This window comes from Drosophila mauritiana, chromosome 2R, assembly GCF_004382145.1.
Source record: "Drosophila mauritiana strain mau12 chromosome 2R, ASM438214v1, whole genome shotgun sequence".
NCBI classification, from domain to species: Eukaryota; Metazoa; Arthropoda; class Insecta; order Diptera; family Drosophilidae; genus Drosophila; species Drosophila mauritiana.
In genome coordinates, this window is record NC_046668.1 from 7,897,361 (window position 1) to 7,910,346 (window position 12,986).

At 45.3% G+C, this 12,986-nt stretch overlaps 6 protein-coding genes across 6 annotated transcripts in view; 2 read left to right on the top strand and 4 right to left on the bottom strand.

Moving 5' to 3' along the window:
• The window catches only part of LOC117135686 (pneumococcal serine-rich repeat protein), a 78,231-nt gene extending 74,306 nt beyond the window's left edge, over positions 1-3,925 (bottom strand). Inside the window, exon 1 of the mRNA XM_033296088.1 lies at positions 3,468-3,925. The gene's annotated coding sequence lies outside the window, so the exon portion shown is untranslated. The remainder of the gene's footprint in view (positions 1-3,467) is intronic.
• Positions 3,926-5,614: 1,689 nt separating this feature from the next.
• LOC117138462 (probable multidrug resistance-associated protein lethal(2)03659) lies at positions 5,615-7,302 on the top strand (the record flags this gene model as incomplete). Its single annotated transcript, XM_033300587.1, has 3 exons — positions 5,615-5,975; positions 6,034-6,299; positions 6,358-7,302. Coding segments are annotated over 3 exons (1,572 nt in total), but the record flags the coding sequence as incomplete, so codon positions are not given.
• A 266-nt stretch (positions 7,303-7,568) lies between these two features.
• On the bottom strand, positions 7,569-8,449 carry LOC117136875 (dynein light chain 1, axonemal). The gene is made up of 3 exons (XM_033297978.1): positions 8,102-8,449; positions 7,926-8,037; positions 7,569-7,871 (listed from the first exon to the last, which is right to left on the bottom strand). Exons 1-3 carry the CDS (start codon positions 8,251-8,253, stop codon positions 7,569-7,571), a joined length of 567 nt encoding a protein of 188 aa, XP_033153869.1. The 5' UTR covers positions 8,254-8,449.
• A 78-nt stretch (positions 8,450-8,527) lies between these two features.
• Positions 8,528-10,913, bottom strand: LOC117136874 (nucleolar GTP-binding protein 1). Its single transcript, XM_033297977.1, has 3 exons — positions 10,758-10,913; positions 10,358-10,632; positions 8,528-10,289 (listed from the first exon to the last, which is right to left on the bottom strand). The coding sequence occupies exons 1-3, from the start codon at positions 10,803-10,805 to the stop codon at positions 8,654-8,656; spliced, it is 1,959 nt and encodes a 652-aa protein (XP_033153868.1). The 5' UTR covers positions 10,806-10,913; the 3' UTR covers positions 8,528-8,653.
• Positions 10,914-11,207: 294 nt separating this feature from the next.
• On the top strand, positions 11,208-12,065 carry LOC117137816 (protein lethal(2)k10201). The gene has a single exon (XM_033299494.1). It carries the CDS (start codon positions 11,257-11,259, stop codon positions 11,920-11,922), a length of 666 nt encoding a protein of 221 aa, XP_033155385.1. The 5' UTR covers positions 11,208-11,256; the 3' UTR covers positions 11,923-12,065.
• On the bottom strand, positions 11,919-12,510 carry LOC117137817 (dolichyl-diphosphooligosaccharide--protein glycosyltransferase subunit 4). The gene is made up of 3 exons (XM_033299495.1): positions 12,414-12,510; positions 12,108-12,226; positions 11,919-12,032 (listed from the first exon to the last, which is right to left on the bottom strand). Exons 2-3 carry the CDS (start codon positions 12,206-12,208, stop codon positions 12,011-12,013), a joined length of 123 nt encoding a protein of 40 aa, XP_033155386.1. The 5' UTR covers positions 12,209-12,226; positions 12,414-12,510; the 3' UTR covers positions 11,919-12,010.
• Positions 12,511-12,986: the final 476 nt, after the last annotated feature.

Sequence of the window (12,986 nt, forward strand, 5' to 3'; positions counted from 1 at the left end):
GGAAACTATTTAAGCTGTAACTTTCAGTAAATTATTAAACAAGTAAATCAAAAACAATTATGTACTAAATCACACTTTCTTCATTGGAATAATCACTATAATCGTTTGATTTGCAAGCTTTGCACTGTTATTTAAGCCAATAATTTTATCCAATGGGTGCTGCCAAAGTTATTTTATATGGTCTGAATTTCACTCGTTGCATTCCGCTTGTATTTGACTTTATCAAATGTAAATGCTGATGTTGATTTAGTTTAATTGGAATTTCCCCATCCGAGTAGTTCAAATATCGAGCGCACTTTAAAGTGAAACTTAAGTCGTGTTAGTTTGATTAAATGTTTGCTTAAATTGTGGCCCAAATGGATTCTTTTTTGCCTTTTTTGTCTGGCTGCAAGGGTTGGCTCCGAGGGTTTCGTTGCTGAAGCTGCCATCCTTGTTAATGCTAATTGCATTTTGTCTGCCAACCTGCTCGGAGCAAATGGAATTACGGAAAATAGCTGCCGAAGACAAGAGGCAGCCAGCTGGTTGGCAAGGCCAACCCGCAAACCGCATTCAAGCCACAGAATGGCTGGCTAATTCAATACTGCACAATTTGCTGTTCATTTTAGCCTAGTTTTCTGTGTTTTTTTTTTTTTTTGAATTTTACATGTAATCGGTGGAGGGGGGGAGGCGTGAAGATCAATAGAGGTCATGCCGCAATTTGCATTGAATATGCTATGATTTGATATGCTCATGATTTATGGCCAGTTTATTCTGCATAAGGTATCCGCCGAGCTCATCAATTAGGCACGACAAGTGCGTATGTAAAATACGGATCGAAATGTCAATGCCGATGTATTGTTCAAAAATCGGTCAGCTGGGATATGTGCGAGGTTAGCATGCTTAATATGGCCCAAAGGTTTCAAAATACTTGATAAATGGCGCCGCGACATAACGCACAAGTATATCGATGATTTAGGACTCCGGACGCCATTGTTCCAGCCAAGAGATGCGAATTTTTGGCCATATACTATACTGAGCTATATATGTACATATGTATTATTTATCCCGCCAACACAACAGCGTGCTGCCAAGTACATACCTCATATACATCTGTATGTACTCGTACATTCCGCCGCAGCCTGGGCAAACATCTGCCGTATTCTCATCCAGAACCGGGCCGAAAAGAATAATATTGAGGCAGTGCTCGGTCAGGCGCAGAAACACACACACAATGCCACGAATATGCGCATATAAATATTAAGGCTTTTTGATGGGTGCACAGGAAGCCTATGCACAGATTTGCGAAAGAAAGTTTCAAATGAGTTTCCATTGAAACGCCCTAATGCCAAATTAAGCCAAAATCCAGCATCGGGTTTATGCGGCAGAAAATGAGACGTCAGACATGTCACATGCATACATATCACACACACACACACACACTCATATTCAGTGGAAAGGAAAAAATTCGGAGGGAAAGTTCTGCCGGAGCAACCGAAAAAATGGCCAACAAAAGGAACAGAAAACAGCTTATAATGAACGAGCCAAAAGCTTAGGCATCATTGCCAAGAGTTTCAACTTTTTTGTGATATTGCCCATACGACATGTTGGCTTCCAATCACTTTCTAGCTAAATCGGAGAGATTGATGTTCCAAAGATTATGCCAAAAAAACCAGTGCAGCTGGAAAAAGGCAATACCCCAAAAGATTTGTTCAATTCTGCTCTACACTCAGTGTTCATTTCGGGTAATCTACGCTTTGGCATCTGATGCTAAAAGTTTTAATGATGTGTCAGCTTCAGATAGCTAGATAGATAGATATATGGCGACAGAGTTTGGAAGGGTTGGTCAGCTGCGATAAAGTGCTTCCAGTTGGCCCAATGTGCAAGTTAAAAACGCGTGAAAAACCCGCCACAAAGGGAAAAGTAAATTTACCATTACCCAGATTTCTTTATTTATTTGTATCCCTCTAATTCCTCTTAAGCTGAACTTCTTCCCACGTACAAACTTCAGCTTTGGGCAGCCAGGGGACAAAATCGAGGCCAAAATCCAGGCATTTCGGTCGAATGGGAATCGAAATATAAGTATTTCGTGGCCCCGTTTTCCTTGCCCAGTCTCCGCTGCTTTGGTATTTCGATGTATTGTATAAACACCTTAATCAAATTTCACTTCAAAGACATGGAATTTCTGCTGTTTGTGCTGCTTACAAAACTCTGTTTACATATGGCTCGTACATAAATGTACGCACACATGGCTTTGTTTATAGTTCGGGCCTGTTGTCTGACAATTAATTGTGCATTCATTTTAATTAAGGTCCGTTCCTCTCGGGCCCAGATAAATGGCTAATTGTGTGGAAGGATTGCTGCGCCAGCTGAGGAATTTTTCAATTAGCAAATGACATTGGCATCGATTCTCGTCACTTTGCGACACCAAAATGAACTTAGCAGGCCTGGCCAGCTTATGATTTATCCTTATCTGCGGCATACTTTGGGGCGCTCCTCACGCACACACGCACACACTCACACGCACACACAGCCACTCGTACTAACGAGGCTAGCTGGGCAGCGGCAACAGCTTCAACTTGTTGACGTTGGCTCCCAGCCTGCCAGGATCCAGCATCCCAGCATCTCGGCAAGTGGTGGGCGTAAAGGACGAAAAAAATAAAATCACCAGGCAAAGGGAGCCAGCAAATTGTTGAATGTACATGTACACTCCGTATCTGTGTGGGCGAATTTGTGTTACAGTGCGGCAACCCTAATTTGAACTTTTCAAGTTGAACTTTTGAAAGGTTGACTTTCTGAGTATTTTGTTAATGGAGGAACTCAGGAAAGCTCTGCCGATCAGATTGCAGTAATGCACTTAATGATATTATAAAATTCAAAAGTACATATAAAAATAGTACTTGTCAGATTAATTTATTACATTAAAGATCGTTAGATTTATTATAAGCTAACCACCCACTGTTATGTAAATTGTCCCAGCTTAAGAGTACTTAAAGTTATGCACACTTCCAAGTTGGGAGTTGCAGATATATGAAGTTGTCCTGTATTTTTTTTCGCTTTCGCTCTACATACAAGCACCAATACAGGCACGCAGACACACGGACGTGGAGACTCGAGTGTTGGACTAACTGTTTTGCGGCATGCCAGAACCGAAAAGAGCGAGAGGACGCAGCGCGAGGAGGGAGGGATGTGGCGAGGGGGCGGAAGAGGCGCAGTGAAGACTGGAATGGAGGGAACGGAACGAGCGGAGGACGAGAACGACAGAAAGAATGCCGGAACGAAACAGGCCTGGTCCTGCTGAAACGTTAAAGAGCAAATAAATGTCTCGCAGCAAACAAACGAAAAAGATGAGTCGGTCAGAGGGAAGAGAAGAGGAAGAGGGGCCAGAGAAGCAAGAACGGAGAAAGTGAAGAGGGGAGAGAGGGAGCAGACGGAGCCGCAGAACTCCACACGCACACAAGGATGCTGCCCGAAACACGCTTGCTTATTACCGTTACATTCGGGGACTACTCCAAGTGGGGAGAGCGGACGAGAAAGGGACGCGGAGAGTCTCCTTTTTACTGCCCTTGTCGAATTTTATGTTGTTAATTTTCGTTTCATCCGAAATTTGATTGTTTTTATTCAATTGTAGGCTGCTCTGCTTTCTTTTTTATCGATGCTCTGGCCTCTTCACCATACTCTTGTATTAATTTACACTTTTTCTACAAACTTGTGCTGCCTTTCTTCGGCTATTTATGTATAATTATTTATTTAATTTTTTTGTTTAACACACGTTTTTTTTTTTATTTATTTGTTAGCTCGGCAGGCTGTTGAATCTTTTATGAGCCAACCAACACCAGCACACACTCACACCAACACGATGTCTTTTTTCCCGTTGCTTATTTTTCTTCTTTTGTGGTATGGCTCGGAAAAACCTCCGTTAACCGACGACGACGTGCCCACTGATGGAAATCTCGCCCAACACTGAATTACCCTTGGCATCAGTTCTGCCCTCTGCCCGCGTCGCTGCCGCCGCCGACGCCGCTGCCCGCCTAACAGCCTCTGCTAAGCTATAACACTATAGGTCAGTGCTAATAACAGAGACACCTGCATCGCACTCGGCCAATCTGGCTAGCCTTAGTCTGTTATTTATACGCTGTTGCATATTTGAAGCATCTGTTTTCTATCGCAACTTTGTTGCTGCTCTACGCATGTGTGTGGGTGGGAATGGGTGTTAGTGGTGGTGGGTGTAAGTGTAAGTGTGAGTGGGTGGTTGGGCGCACTCCGTTTACGAGCCACGCTCCTAAGTAGTCTGTAGTTTTTCTGCGTACACATCGAGAAAAACCATACATGGCGGATGTGTAATTTTTTGCAGACATTACGCTCATTTATTTAAATCGCAAATGGTTCTCAATCAACAAGGGCCAATTTAAATTTTAACCTTTCGGTAATTATTTAAGGAACACTTAGTAATGGCATGGTGAATTAAACAACTAAATAGAGATATTCTTACTTAGAACGCGATTAGAAGGAGCAGACTATAATGTTTGTTAACTTATTTAAAATAAATACATTTCACTTTGTGTTTATTTTATTATTCCCCTTTTTTGCGGTGTGTTCGGTGTGTTTTTGGTTTGTTGAGAGCACATTTTATGCTTCTGCTTCCGCTGCCCAAGCGGAAAACTCTTACTTTATGCCAAGCGTTCCGGGCATTATAATAGACGGACACTCTTCTTCTGCCTGCTGAGCACTCCTAGTGCTTTACGTTTATTTTAAAGGCCTATAGAAAAATTGTACATTAAATACACACAAAGAGGGAACACATGTTGCCGAGAAATTGGGGCCCAAAAAATGGAAGCCCACCAAAAATGGACGATTCGCGCAGCCTCCAAAAGTCTGTTGTTGTTTTTCGTTGTGCTGTGTGCGTAAAAACATGTAAATATACACACGTACATATGTACATACAAACGTATGTAGATATATACAAGCTAATGGCGGGCCCAAAGTATCCTGGGAATACATCAGCATTTACATCCCACCTAAACACACTTGTATTTGCGTTTCATTTGGAGAGCACGCGCCATTTAATTTGGCATATTACATCTTGGAGGCACCGAAACTTGAGACGAGCCTAAGCTGTATTTAATTCGATGCCCGACTAGCACGTTATTAATATCCGATCCGTGGTCGATTCAGCAATCTCACCGCAACAGCTGCGAACGCTTTGAGCCTCGAACTGCGACTGAAATCGAAAGTGAGTGGGCGGGGAACTTAACAATTCATTTTAACAGCAGCAGGAGGATTGGCATCAGCAACGGCAATGCGGCAGCAAGTGGACCGAAAGCCTTGGGAGCCCGGTTAACAGAGCGCTAACAGCCGCTGGCCCAAAAGTTGGCCAATAGGTCAGTTACACTGCAGTGGCCAGAACTCAGAAACTGCCATTTGACGCAGCCTCGGCCAACTTAGCTGTTAAATATTAACAAATCCATCAACGTACACTGAGCTAAAAAGCATGGACTTCATTTTGAATTGAATTCTCGGCCCAGCAAAAATAAGGTGCGCAGTAAATTACGCGCAAGAGACGCCAAACTAATGATAAGCAACCATAAACAAAAGCATAAAACACCCATTCTAAACAATAAAAACATTAAAAATATTTGTTATCATGAATTTGTCGTCGTGGATTCTGTTATTCAATATCGCCAAAAAAGCATCCATTCGATTGCACAACACCATATTCAAAAGGGTTACTCGAGCTGCCATGCATTTCTTTAGCATTAATAAGCATGGAAGCATTCTAAACCGCTTTACCAAGGACATGAGCCAAGTTGACGAGGTCCTTCCCGTGGTCCTGGTGGATGTGATGCAGATTGCGCTTTGGCTAGCCGGAATACTGATCGTTATAGCCAATGTCAACCCGCTGCTGTTGGTTCCAACACTCATTCTGTCCGTAATTTTCTATCATCTGCGCAACTTATATCTGAAAACTTCGAGGGACATGAAGCGCGTAGAAGCTATAAGTACGAATTCCTTACATTGAATGCATTCGGTATTAATAGAAACTTAGTATTTGCACAGATCGATCTCCAGTTTACTCGCATTTGGCTGCTTCAGTGAACGGACTAACCACCATCCGAGCCTTGGATGCCCAGCGCGTTCTGGAGAAGGTGTTCGACAACTACCAGGATGCACACAGTTCTGCATTTTTCATGTACATAAGTACCTCGCAGGCATTTGGTTATTGCATGAACTGCATATGTGTGATCTACATATCGATCATAATGCTCAGATTCTTTGCCTTTCCTCCCGGCAACGGAGCTGATGTGGGTCTGGTCATAACACAGGTGAGCCATCACACAAAAGTAGTCACTATCACCTGCCAGTCCCTTTGGTTACCCACAGGCGATGGGACTGATCGACATGGTTCAGTGGGGAGTGCGTCAAACCGCCGAGCTGGAGAACACCATGACAGCCGTGGAACGAGTGGTCGAGTACGAGAGCATTGAGCCGGAAGGGATGTTGGAAGCGCCGGACGACAAGAAGCCACTCAAGACTTGGCCAGAACAGGGTGAGATCGTCTTTAAGGAACTAAGCCTTCGCTACACACCAGATCCGAAGGCGGAGAATGTGCTCAAGTCACTCAGCTTCGTTATACAACCCAAGGAAAAAGTGGGCATCGTGGGTCGAACTGGTGCGGGTAAATCCTCGCTCATTAACGCACTCTTCCGGCTCTCCTACACCGATGGATCCGTGCTTATAGACACGAGGGACACACGACAGATGGGTCTGCACGATCTGCGCCGCCAGATCTCGATTATACCCCAAGAGCCCGTGCTGTTCTCCGGTACCATGCGATACAACTTGGATCCCTTCGACGAGTACAGCGATGAGAAGCTGTGGGGCTGCCTGGAGGAGGTGAAGCTGAAGGATGTGGTGTCGGATCTGCCCGATGGCCTGGCCAGCAAAATCAGCGAGGGTGGAACCAATTTCAGTGTGGGTCAGCGCCAGTTGGTCTGCCTGGCCAGAGCCATTCTGCGAGAGAATCGCATCCTTGTAATGGACGAGGCCACGGCCAATGTGGATCCCCAAACGGATGGCCTCATCCAAGCCACCATTCGCAGCAAGTTCAGGGATTGCACTGTTCTGACCATAGCCCACCGATTGCACACCATCATCGATTCCGACAAGGTGATGGTTATGGACGCTGGCCGTGTTGCGGAGTTTGGATCGCCTTATGAACTGTTGACCAAATCGGACTCCAAGGTGTTCCACAACTTGGTCAATCAGTCTGGTCGAGCCACCTACGAGGGATTGCTGAAAATCGCCCAAGAGGTTCGATTCAATTAGTATTCTCTAAAAATGAAACCATTAATGAATACTAAACAATTCATTTCAGATATTTGAATCCTCCTAACTCCGCAATACTTACTAGTCCATCTGACCAGTAACATAAACTAATATTTAAAATAAATATCTAAATACGAATATGATTTCTAAAATAGTATATGTTTTATTTACCTTTCACTATATATAGTGTATTTTTCAGGTTATTATTTTTTGTTTTTTGCTTTGAAAATTAGCATGGAAAACCTAATCTCTCTAGCTTATGTACCTTAAAGCTGCGGCTCCTCGTTGAGCACGACTGGTTCTCCGTCCAGTTTGCGGATGGTGGGCAGCCTCTTGATGCACTCCGCCCGCCAAGTGGGCTCGTCCAATCCCTCGGATAGGGGATTGCCCACCACAACTAGATCTTCGAGAGATTCGATCTCGGCCAGGCGATTGAATTCCGACCAGTCCTTGATCAAATTGTTGCTTATATAGAGCACCTTTAGGCATTTCAGACCAGTCAAACCCTTAATTTTCTCGATTAGGTTGTAGCTGAGCCACAGCTCCTCCAGAGTTTCAGCCACCGCCTCCTACATAAGAGAAGCAAATGAAGTCGCAAAGGAACCTATTTTATTTGTCCTTACCAGTCCGGATATCTGCTTAATGTAGTTTCGTGATAAGGACAAAACCTTGAGGCACTTCATGCCCGATAAGCCGAATATCTTCTCAATCATATTCGTGGACATACTGATTCTCCTGAAGGGGAAACGGAAAGGAAGGAGTATTTTTCCTCGAAGAACTAGGGAACTTTTAAGCTCACTCGCACTGCACCAGCGTACCCAATGTGCTGTCCATTTTCTCGATGGGTGGCCACTGGAACTGCAGATCAATAACCTTGGCAGTCAGGGAATTTTGCTGCTCCCGCTCCTCCCAGCGCTTCAGAGCCTCCTTAATTGTGGTGGCTTTGGACATGTTGCTGTGCCGAACAACTTTTACACATTGGACAAGAAAATTGGTAAAAACCAAACAAACTTCCACGTTGCCAAGGTGAAGCAAGAAACGAGCACATATCTATAGGGGTAAACTTTGTTTATGCTGAACACAATGGTGATGCACATGCTATTCAGGTGTTCACCTCTTTATATAAAATTTACAAGAAGTCAAGGCTCTTTGCTTTTTATGATATACAAATTCCACCAAAGTTTACAGAGTATGTAAAGTGTGGTCCCCACAAAATAGTCACCAATTTGTTTGTAAAAATACAATATTGTATTTAAAAATGTTTTAAGGGATAAAGATAGTCGCTTAGTTTATACAGAGGAGCAGGCGAGCCCACCAGGTAGAATCACTTAACCAGCCAAGGCTGCTGCGCTTAACGGCGATCCGTCTTGCCATTTCCACGCTTGCCGGAGAACAAATGCTTCGGCATCTTGGTGCCGATGAAGCGATCCGCCTCGCCCTTGAGACCCCTGCTTGTGACCTTCTTGGCAATATCCCGCTTGGCCATGATCTGTGCCTTCTTGCGGATGGCCAAGTTCTTGATGCCCAGTGTGTCGCGCGACGGCGCTCGCTTCAGAGGCATACCAGTCTTCCTGACCACCGCAGAGGACTCCTTGTCGAGCAGCGGCTGCATGGGCACCTTCTTGGAGCCAACTGCCACCTGGCCACGACGCAGATCCACCACGGACTTGGTGAAGTTGGCGTTCTCGCTGCCGGACATGTCCACACCGAGGCCCTCCATCGTCGACACCAGCTTCTGTACGGAACGGTCGCGCACCTTGGGCTGCTTGTTTCGTGGGATGACTGGCTTGTTCTTTCGCGACGACAGTCGCTTTTCGTCGCGCAGCTCGAAGCGCTTGCCACGGATTTGCTTGGCTATCTCGCGGATCTCCTTGAGCGTCTCGTCCATGGTCATATCGGGCACTGTGTAGACGCCGCTCTCCTCCCGCAGTCCCTCCTCGCGCTCCAGCTCCTCCAGCTTGTCGAAGATGTCGGCATCGATGTAGTCGGCAATGTTGTGACCCTGCCAGAACTCTGGAATAATGTCGTAGCGCTCCTCGTCGGGAATTTCGCTGTAGTTCTTCTTGAGGTCCAGCGTGTAGTCGTCGCCCATCTCCTCCTCGATCTCCTTCTCCAGCTTGCGCTTGCGCTCTGCCTTGTCGGCATTCTGTAGCAGGCGCGCCGAGGCCTTTTCTGGGATGCAGGGTGAACGAAGTTTGTCATCTCGCGGCGCTGGCATGGCCACATGCAAGCGGTTCAGGATGTTGTCCACCTTCTTCGTGCGCATCTTCTGGTCCACACGGTACGAGAGCAAACGCTCACAGGCCTCGGTTTTCACCTCCATGACACCGGTTTCCTGTACGGTGGACATGAGCATTACGGGAATGTTCTTGTCCTCCTGCAGCTTGGTGATAATCGCCCGTCGCTCCTCTGGCAGATCCTCTGGTGTTAGAATATCTATCTTGTTGATAGCCAGGATGAGGGGTTTGTTTGTAAACAAAGGCTTGATGCTCTCGAACAGCTTGACCTGTTCCTCCAAGGAGTGTCCGCACTGCTCGGAGATGTCCATGAAGTACAGGACGCAGGCGCGCAGATGAGCCAAGGCAGTGATGGCTTGCATTTCGATCACATTGCGCTCCTCCAGGGGATGATCCAGGATGCCGGGTGTGTCAATGACCTGCCAGCGCAGGTATTTGTAGTCTGTGTGTCCCACGTACAGGGATTTGGTGGTAAAGGCGTAGGGCTGCACCTCCACATCGGCGCGGGTGATCTTGTTGATGAACGAGGACTTGCCCACGTTGGGGAAACCGCAGATGATGATGGTACGCGAATAGGGATCGATGGTGGGCAGACGCGAGAGATGCTGGCGCACTTGCTCCAGATACGTCAGATTGGAGGCCTGCCGCTTCATAATGGTGGCCATGCGACCCAGGGCAGCTTTCTTCAACTGCTTGCAGCGATACAGCGAGTCACCGTACTTCAGCAGGCGCACGTAGTCCTTGGCCACACTGCGGGATAAGAAAAGATTAGTTAATCGAACTTTGTGGCTTTGAGGATCTGTGACTTTGGCACTCACTTGTCCACCAAATGCCTGGCGGTGTTGAGCTGACCCAGCGCCAGCTTGTAATGATCCTTGTCGTACAGCACGTTCATCAAGTCGGCGTAGAAAGGATGCACATCGTCCAGCTTGGGGAAGTCCTGAATGATCTGCGACAAGCGATCGTGGAAGTTCTGCTGCGTGTACTTCACCTTGCGCGTGTAGAACGCCCGGATTCTGGATATCTTGTAGCCCTTGTGGACCACCGTCGGGGTCTTGCGCTGTGTCTTCGACAGCATAATGTCGATGAAGTCCTGTGGAAAAGGCATAAAAAAAAGATATTATTTACATATTGCGCATTTGGTAAACACCTGCAGTGAGGTTATGTCTTTGCATCAGGGGGTGCTCCGCGGGACGGGCGCTGCCGGGGACACCTTACCTTTGCTGGCGGAACCACCATGATCTTTTTGAAGTTGTACAGACTCATCTTGGCAGGATTTGTTTATTTTCCACGCGTCGAAAGGAAAATAAATGCGGAATCGAAAGCAAAAACACCACGCGGTGTCAGCTTCGTATTCCAAAAAGAACCGGTTCACGGGCGGAACCAGTTTAGGTTCACATGTGCTGCCCGGCGATGCCACCTCGCTTGCCTAAGTCTGGCGATGTGGCATCACTTCAAAGGCATTTAAGATGTTTTCACTTAATTGCAATTATTAATATTATTGCAGTGTAATATATGATCGAGTTTGTGAATATTTTAATTCATTTATTTCACTTATGAGAAAACATTTGAATTGAATTACTAATTGTAATCAAAAAAAAATTATTTTTGTTTTATATAAATAAATTAAAATCACATCTTCCAAGACGCAGTACAGTGGAAACATTTTGAATCTGGCGTGGAAACCAAAACAAAACATTTTGGGAACACAAGCAAAATGGATTCGGAAGCTGCGGGATTAGCATTCCTCTCCAGAGAGCAAATCATAAGGATACTGAGCGAAGTGCCAGCAGGATTCATAAAGCCCACGGATCCGCCCGCACCAAGTTTGCCGCCCTTCAAAAAGCTCGGCGTTCTCGTGGACATCGATGACATCGTGGGCGAGCAGGATGCGGCGGCAGCTAGGATCAGGGACAACATGGATAAGGAGCAGAGCTTCAGCTGCGTAGAATGCAGAAAAATTCTGCCCACTGCCCATTTACTGGACCTGCACATCACCGAACAGCACGATTGCTATTTCGCCGCCAGCGTGGAGCGCGGTGACAAGCCCATGTTTTCCTGCTTTCTGGAGGAGTGCACCGTCAAGTTTCATACTGCCCGGCAGCGCAAGGACCACTGCATCATAGCGCACAAGCTTCCGGCGAACTATCGCTTTGATCATAGCAAGAATAGGGGCAAACAGAAGCATCAAGCCAAAGGCAAAGCCAACTCCATGGAGGTGGACGAGGTGACAGAGGAAACTAAAAGTTTGCCCTACGTCAAGGCCTTCAGCTTTGGACACCAAACGCAGAGGAGTTTCTACACCCGCAAGGATCAGAGATCTGGCGAAACCCTGGACAATGTCCAGGCCATGAAGGAGGCCATTAACGACATCCTCGATTAGATTTGTACAACTATTTATTTTGCGAATGAAGCAGCATTATCATTATCCTGGTACAACTACATTAGTCTGTTAGCGGAAACATTCTACATCATTTTGCCTTGGCGCTGGGCCTGTAAATAAACGAAAATCGGTTTTATTGTTGATTCCGGTCTGCTTCTTCTTCTTCGCCAAGTGGGATTACTTACTTTCCGGTATTGGCATTAATATAATGGTAGGCAACCACCAGCAGGAACAGAAACACGCCCAGAACGTTGGAGAAAATGGCCAGTTGCATGTCGGTGATCATTTTGCAGAGAGTAACGTTCTATGGATAAAAACAAACTAATTGATTAGAACGAAGTGGGCGAGTGACACGTCATGGGTGCGGCGTGGAAATCGCGATTTCTGGGCTATTTTTGTATTCAGCAAGATGCGACAAGGGATTAAACATCTTATTTGTCGGTTAACTACTCCGATTGTTTCGTTTGCGTTCATTAACTTCAGTTTAATACCTTTTTTAGCGAAAAAACGAGCCGGTTTTTATTGTGTACAAATATTTCAGCGTGACCGTAGATCGACCACCAAAATATACCGTTGGGCTCGAGAACCATAAATAATACCAAATATACCAAGCCGGATATTAAAAAAAATCGTCTTATTTTCTTTTTGGCCATTTCAAATTTATGAACCTTATTAAAAGCAAAATGGTTTAACCCTATTATTTTATTTTTATTTCAACATCCCCCTTTGTTTTTGCAAGTTTATAACTCGGTCATTATTCCCTTTTTCATACAAATAAAAAACCATATCCCATTATTCTTATTTCTATTTTATTTTCATAAAAATGTTTAGCGAACAATTGTAAATTCTCGCCAAACATGATAAATTAACATATTTAACGGTCATCTTAGAAATATTTTAATTATCTTTTCGTATCCAAAGCTTAAAATTAGTTTACATAATACTTATTGCTTCCATATATTTTTTGCGCAGCTCTGTTTTAAAGGTCACTTGTTTTGTGGAAATTGTTGCGTCAGCTTAAAATATTCAGTATAGTACAATAGCTGCCGTCATACACAGATCTC